Source organism: Pseudophryne corroboree, chromosome 6, assembly GCF_028390025.1.
Source record: "Pseudophryne corroboree isolate aPseCor3 chromosome 6, aPseCor3.hap2, whole genome shotgun sequence".
NCBI classification, from domain to species: domain Eukaryota; kingdom Metazoa; phylum Chordata; class Amphibia; order Anura; family Myobatrachidae; genus Pseudophryne; species Pseudophryne corroboree.
The window spans coordinates 20,670,660-20,679,018 of NC_086449.1; the positions used below are offsets into that span (position 1 = coordinate 20,670,660).

An 8,359-nucleotide genomic window follows, 5' to 3' on the forward strand; every position below is an offset into this window, starting at 1 on the left:
ACATTACCCATTGGACCCCTCCCAGCACCCCCTAGTGGGGCGCATCAGCCCACGCATGCACAGATAGGACTCCGGATCATACACCGGGAAGTTCTACTGTATCATGGCAAAGAATAGCTCTCACCGCAAGAGCTGTCCTTTGGAAATTTCTTCATGCATACGCCATTATGCTTGCAAAGAATGGCAGGATATATATATATATATAAATATATATATAGCCTGCAGGATCAATATTGGTGTGGTGTGTGTGTATGTATATATATATATATATATATATATATATATATATAAAAAAATTTTTTTTGCCTCTATATAGGGGGGCACCTGTATTTATATTGCCTCCGGGCGTCTAGGACGAACTTACGCCACTGGACAGAATGTATCAAATAGTTTGTTATGTGAATTATGGATATAAAAAAATCTTTAAAAATGTAAATTAATTTGATTTCCAATAGTTCTGAAGGTTCCTATACACATAATTAATAACATATTCCACAGGCACCTACAGTACTGTAAAAGCACTTTTTTAATTTGCTTTACCACCTTTAGAACAATCTGTAATCTTATGACTCCACTGACTAGAAATCTTTTACCAAAACTAGATTTAATTATTTTTGTTTTTGTTATCTTACTATATTTAACAATCTCTGGCACTTATTAATCTACTTTGAAGTTGATTTGTACTTTATCAATTACACAAAATGCTTGTAAAACACTTTCACTGACCAATAATTTTGACTAGATGATAAATTTTAAAATTGAGCAATTTCTGGTATAGTTGTACATGTCTTGTTTTGTCATGGTAATTTCCACGAATAGAAAAACTACAGCAAAAAAAGACCAAGCCTCTGTATTCACTAGCATGAGTTTGGCCAGCAAGTGGCCGAGTTGACAAAGGGCAGGGCAGTTCCTAGACAATTTGGCTCCCAGTGCATGCAGTAAAAAAATGTGCCCACCCTGATATTAAAAAACTATTTTGCTTGTGCCGCTGCTGGAGAGGGAGTGTGGCCTCACTGAAATGGGTGTGGCCTTGCAGGAAAAGACTACCTTACACCACAGGTTTTGATCCTGCAACAGCAGACCTTGGCCACCACAGAATAAAAACACTCCTCCATATTAAGCCCCACACAGTAATGCCCCTTGCTCCATATTATGCCCCCGGCACTGTATTAAGCCACACAACGCAATGCATGTGATTCATTATGCCCTACAGTAAGGCTTCTAATTACTTTTAAATTACCTACTCATGGCCGGAGGTTTCATGCTCTGGGTGTCATGCTCATTGCCAAGGGTTTCATGTGCTTGGTGTTATGCTCATTGCCAGGGGTTTTATGTGCTAGGAGCATTGCTGCTCCCTCTCCTCCCATCCATAGTAGTACACTCGCAGGTGGAGTTTCACGAAATTACATTACAACACAACTACGCCATTTTGCAAAACTCCTCCCCCTGAGCTGAGTACTATGGATGAGAGGAGGCGCAGCTGCTAATGCAGCCAGCAGGTATCACGCTGGGTGCCCCGTTTGATCGCACGGCTTTCCCACTGCAAGAAACAACACTGACAAATGTTCCCACAAAAATGACCAACTAGCCCTGTTTGTCTGTGGTGCAGTTCAAAGCAGACCCTGATAACCATTAATTATGTTTTTTAAGATTCTCACAACTCTATATTATGAAACTTTCATGCATTTCAAGTACTTAATTTATGCCAACAACTATGAAATCTGTATTTAGCTGATATAAAGAATATTTCTTATTTACAAGCTGCTTCTGATGTTATCACTGATCACTAAGTTACTTATTAAATGACATAGGCCCTGATTTATCAAGTCTTGGAGAGTGAAAAATTGCACGGTGATAATGTACAAACCAACCAGCTCATAACTGCCATGTTACAGGCTGTGAACCTCATTTATCAAGCATGTAGAGTGATAAATAGCATAGTTATAAAGTGCCACACAATCAGCCCCTAACTGTCATGTCACAGGGTGTGTTTAAAAATGACAGTTAAGAGCTGATTGGTTGGTACTTTATCACAGTGCAATTTATCACTCTCCAAGGCTTGATAAATCTGGTCCATAGGGTGACATTTATCAATCAACTTCATCAACGTTTTAAGTCTTTAGAAGGTTTGATACATCTTCCCCATTATGTTATAAAGCTACAGATGTATCCACTTTGAGCTTTCGCAGCCACCGGCCCATTGTATTTCTAATGGATAGCAGGTACATACGCAAGCGTGCACCCACTGTAAGTTGCAAATTCATTACTGTCTAATTTAAAAATGTATGTCTTTTTTTTTAATACTCAATTGATCCTAAGTAAATTCTCCATAATGACTCTAATCTCTTGATTCCTCAAACTGTATATGATTGGATTAAACAGGGGTGTTACCACAATGTATAGAAGGGCAATCACCTTGTTTATGGTCAACGAGTTTCCATTAGCTGGAACTACGTAAATGGTGATCAAGGTTCCATAGTACATGGTCACAACGGAGAGGTGGGAGCTGCAAGTGGAGAAGGTTTTCTTCTTTCCTGTTTTAGAAGAGATCTCGAGAATGGTTGTAAACACACAGATGTAACTGATTACTACTAAGATAAATGGGATGACTAACACAGGGACAGCAACAATCAAAACTTCTAACTGTAGTTCAGCGGTGTAATAACATGAAAGTTCATAAAAAGGAACAACATCACAGAAAAAATGGTCAATGACGTTGGGTCCACAGAACTGAAGTTGACATAGAAAGTTAAGAGTAATCTGGGTGAGCAGAAAGCCAAACAACCAGCAATAGATAACCAAGGAATGCTGAAGTTTGATGTTCATGATGGTGGTATAACGCAGAGGGTGGCATATGGCCAGGTATCGGTCATAAGACATAACTGTAAGCAAGTAACATTCTGTACAACCTAAAGCACAGTAGAGATAAGTCTGTGTTATACAACCTACAATAGATATGGTGGCACCTTCTAGCCATATGACACGTAGCATGTTAGGAATTATGACAGTCAGGAAAACAATTTCACTGCATGACAATTGCTGGAGGAAGAAGTACATGGGAGAATGGAGTTTTGGTCTGGTTGACACCAATACGATGATCATAAAATTTATTAGGAGAGTCATAATGTAAGCAGTCAGTATCAGCACAAATGAAATGATGGTCTTGAATCCTTTGATTTGTGGGAATCCCAAGAGTAGAAACTCATTGACTGATGTGTAGTTACCTAAACTCATTCTTAGTTATTTTTCAAAATAATATTCCACACTATGTTTAAGATATTTGACATGTTACACAGTAATGTCAGAACGCTCTCATTTAATCCCGGGGCAAAACCCTTTACTGTTGGATTCATGTATGTGATTCATATTGTACCTGAATGGAAGGATAATGTAAAACCACAATTATAATCATATTATTCTTTAGAGCAGGATCTGCAATTGCTCTAGAAGGTTCATTATAATCACGTTCCAAACTCCTTCATCTCTAGCTTTACCATTTTCAATTAAATAATGTGTTACTGCACATTTACAAAATTAATCTTGGTTTATTTGTTTTTATGGCTTCAGTACACTTTTTATTACATTGCTGTGAGTGTACTTCAATGAAAAGTAATAACATACAGTAATGAGAAAAAGTGATGCAGTTAAATGCCCACGGACGGGATCCTGGCTGTCTAAATCCCAAATGATGGAATAAGACTGGCATCAAAATACTGATATACTGGGACAATATACTGTTATAGTGGGACATGCTCATGTCCTGCAGCGGAAGGTTGAAGGTTAGGTGTAGGCATTAGAAGGGTGGTAAGGGTTAGGGTGCAGGGATATGGTTAGGCATAGGTGAGGGGGTAATGGTTAGGCACTTTCAAGGGAAGGTTACGGTTAGGAACCACCAGGGAGGGTAAGGCACCACCATAGAGGGTTAAGGTTATGCACCCACAAGGGAGGGTTAGGGTTAAGGCAGGGTGGCAGGGGAGGCTAAGGGTACTTTCTGGGGGGCTTTCAAGACTCTGATGGTTGGGATGCTGCTGTCAGTTCTGACCACCAGCATCCCATCCAGCAGGATATCCTACTGAATCCAAGAAGATACTGGCAAGGTCATGTAAATCCAGAAACAGACCCAATGCTAGACAGCTGACCTAGATTTCACTTTGACATAAAGGCATGAGTATGTCTGTTCCCCTGCTACAGTGAAAACCACTCACCACATTATTATATAGGGTACTTCCTAACATTCAGCTTTTACAGTGGTGATTGAGACTTTGACTAAAACATCCAGCAGAAGGTGAACAGACAGAGAGATAAATTTGGTAGATTTGTAATAAAAGTAGCTGCAAAAATATATATTATTTCTCAAGCCCCACAATTGCCTGCTGGTTCCAAATAGATTAGAACCTCTGTTGAGATACATCAGATGACATTACATTATCAGAGCATGGTTATGTAAATGTTCACAGCACTAGATAACTATAATTTGCTACTTTACAGTATTTCCTGATACCATCTCAGAATAGATTGAGTCTGTGAATAAATCCACTAAATTATTTTCTGTAATGCCAGACTTACTGGAAATAGGGTAAAATGAGGAATTTACTATGGTTAAAGGACCAACGTTGACCTCTTTGAAATTCATGGACACCCTTTAGGTTGTTGCTGCTCAATAGTGGTCTTCAGGTTATTTAATCTACATGACTAATTCACATTTAAATTATTTTCCTTACCATTAAAAATCTTTTTAGAATAAATTATTACTGTGTGGACACATTGATGATCCTGCAGTCAGATGTTCTTGAGAGGTTTTTGCAATGATTGGATCTTGACAGGCGGCAGTATTTTGTGGTCTTTGTTTATTTTGTTTGCAGTGTCGCACCATTATCATTGTAAACTGCTGTTATTCCAGCTGTGTCAGCAGCTCCCTAGATTAGAACAATAAAGATTTTATATGATAAAATATAGCTGGATCTTGTTTTTTAAATATTACTGAGTGCCATGGGATTTATCTGTTCTTTCACATAAATGAGACCTCAAGGGACAATATTTTGCTTCACCAGCTGGAACAGATTTTTATGGGTATTATTATTTGTGTATTTCTCATATTTAATCTACTTATTTTATGTCTGCAATTTCAAGTATATTTTCATTCCATTTACAGTTGGAACGTGTGACAGCCATATATTATCTTAGGGCAGCATACCTGACTGAAATTCAGGAAACTCTTAAAAACCTATTCCCAGAATTTTCTTTAATATGGTATAACCTGATTACTATTTTTTTTTAACTTAATAATTTGTATTCGAAGAAAGATTTTATAAACATGGGGACTTCAGAAAACAAAGTGAATGGATATAACAAACGGGGAATTGGAAGACACATACAAGATTATAGACAAGCTTTTACAGATTAACATACCACATGAATAAGGCTATAAGTAACATAAGTAACATAAGTAACATAAAGTAAGTCCTTAAATAACATAGAAAGCTTGCAAAGATTTGTTGAACTAGAGCACAAGGAGGTAGACTTACACTGGGCTCCAACTAGGGAAATACCTTCACTGTCAATCACATATTCATGCCATAAGTCCCATTTAATGATGGGTCTAGGTGCATAGAAATAATTTCCATGTCAAAGTATAACTGTATATAAGGGGATGGGTTTGCAATGCCAGAGTTGGGGATGCCAGCAGTGAGAATATTGATCATGTATAATTACCATCCCCCAATGGTCCCCTAATACTCCCTCCCCTAAGCCTAAAACTAACCCTCCCTCTCTCCTGCAGTCTAACCCTAAACCTCACAGTAGTGCCTATCCCTAACTCCCCCTTCCTGCAGCATAAAACCTAAAAACCTAACTCTAACCCTCCTTGGGGTGTCTAACCCTAACCTCCCCATAGACTAAACCTACCCCCCTCCCTGCAGCCTAACCCTAACTCTACCCCCCGCAGCCAAAAACTAAGAAGTTGCACTTATAAAGTTCAAAATCAGACAGGTTAAGTAGATTTGTAATTGTGGGATGGAAAGTAGGAGTACATCGAGAATGAGTCACACAATAATTTATACAAAAATGTTGAAGATAAATTTAGGTTGTCACCCCAGCACCAAACCCTTTATCATGTATACAAATGATAAACTCATTGGGCTTGATTCAGATGTGGTTGGAGAAAAAAAATATATCAATGTTCGGGACACCCGTTGACATCTCAAGCAATTCATAGTCATGTTATTCAAAAATTAACCTTAAATTGTATAGTAAGTAATAGAGTTTTTAATTAGGTTAGTCTCTTTTTATAAATGTATTATTATACATAGATGGAATTAAAAAATTTCCAGATTTATTTACACATAATCCACAACATGAAAGTGATTACAACATTTTCACAAAATCTTAAAAATGTAATGTTGAACATTAATTGTTTAATGTAATAAGGCTATTAGAGTTACCATTATAAATCTGCCCAGGTTCAACCAAATGACCTTCAATATCACACAAGAGGAGAAAACATTGTATTAGTTGGTCTTCAACAGGAACTGGTTCATTAGTGAGGAATGAAGGGAAGATGGATGCTCCCAAGTACACACAAATTCCTGAGGAAAACCTGCATCCCTCTGCTAGACAGCTAAATATGGGCAGGTGGTTCACCTTCCAGCACGACAACAACCTTATACATAAAACTATACAGTGATTTAAGGATACAAAGGTGAATGTTCAAGTCAGAGCCCTAAAACTGATAGAAAATCTGTAGATGGACTTGACCACCACCATTCAACATGAATTATTACTGAACATGAACATTTCTGCAAAGAAGAATTGATAAATATTCCCCTATCTAGGGGCTAAAAGCTGGTAAAGACATACAGATGGGTCCATGTTTATCTTGACCTTTAATAGTATTAACTGAGATTGGGCAGTCGGACTTAATCCCCTGCTGTAATGACTTAATCCCCTGCTGTATTGTTCTCTGTATTGTATTGCAGCTGAGAACAATAGATGAAGGTCTTATGATAATAAACCATGTTGTGCTTAGGCGCAGCAAACTAGCCAAGATAACCGAGGACCCATCTGTATCCAAACGACTTAATTGCTGGAAAAGGTACAGTAGTTCTACAAACTATTAAATCAGCACACTGATTAGTTTTCTAACCCTGTTATTCCAGTTTTACATGATTACATATATTCAGAACTGTTGTCTTTTTTGTTGTTTAGCAAAATGTGTAAATACACCTGGAAAAAGTTGATATCATGAAAGGATCTAATATGACAAAAGGTAATAGAAGAAAATGTTATAATGGAATGCAGGGCCTTAATTACGTGTGTGCCAGTGGGGCCTGGCACACAGTGAAGATGCCCTGAGGGTGCAACTGGCCACATCCCCAAAGTCTGCAGCATTGTAGTGAGTCAGACAGACTCATTGCAAGCCACCTGTACTGTGTGCTGCAGCTGGAGCGAACAACCAAAGGGGAGGTGATGTGTGCAATGTTCCTGCCTCCTGACCCCTGCTGCCCGGCTCCCACCATTACACTCCGGCTGCCGGATCCCACCTCCAACCTCCTGACCCCCTGCTGCCCGGCTCCCGCCATTACACTCCGGCTGCCAGCTCCCGCCTCCCACCTCCTGACCCCCTGCTGCCCAGATCCGGCTTTATGGCCCCACGGATCCCAAACCCACTCTCCGGCTCCCGCCTCCTAACATGCCGGCTCCCTGCACACAGAGGCAGTTCAAGCAGCAGCAGTAAATGCAGGAGGAGGAACTGGTGAGAAGAGAGGGGATTGACCGGGGAGAGTGCCAGGGAGGGTATAAAGAGAGAGAGAACATATGTGGCTACTATATATATATATATATATATATATATGTATATATATGTAGCTTTATCTGTATATGAGTACATGTGGAGGTGTGTGTATATATGGCTGGGTGTGTGTATATATTAGAGATGTGCGGCGGACACCTTTCGGGTTTTGTGTTTTAGTTTTGGATCTGGATCTCCACTCGTGTTTTGGATGTGGATTGGTTTTGCCAAAACCATCCTTTCGGGTTTTGGTGTTGGATCTAGATGATTTTTGAAAAAACCCCCCATAAAAACAGCTAAAATCACAGAATTTGGTGTAATTTTAATTCTGCGTTTCTATCAACCTCAATAACATTCATTTCCACTAATTTCCAGTCTATTCTGAAAACCTAACAATATTGTTTCTAGGCCAAAAGGTTGCACTGAGGTCACTGGATGACTAAGCTAAGCAACACAAGTGGACGGCAAAAACACCTGTCCCATCTAGGACAGCACATAATGCAAAGAAAAAAAGAGGTGCACCAAGGTCGCTGAATGACTAAGCTAAGCGAGACAAGTGGGCGGCACAAACAC

The 8,359-nt window shown here is 39.2% G+C and overlaps 1 protein-coding gene across 1 annotated transcript; it reads right to left on the minus strand.

Annotated features, from left to right (window-relative positions):
* Positions 1 to 2,304: 2,304 nt before the first annotated feature.
* On the minus strand, positions 2,305 to 3,234 carry LOC134934125 (olfactory receptor 11H4-like). The gene has a single exon (XM_063929627.1). It carries the CDS (start codon positions 3,232 to 3,234, stop codon positions 2,305 to 2,307), a length of 930 nt encoding a protein of 309 aa, XP_063785697.1.
* Positions 3,235 to 8,359: the final 5,125 nt, after the last annotated feature.

Bases quoted from the DNA above. Each gene is read 5' to 3' on its own strand.
- LOC134934125 (XM_063929627.1), bottom strand. From the start codon at position 3,234: ATGAGTTTAGGTAACTACACATCAGTCAATGAGTTTCTACTCTTGGGA.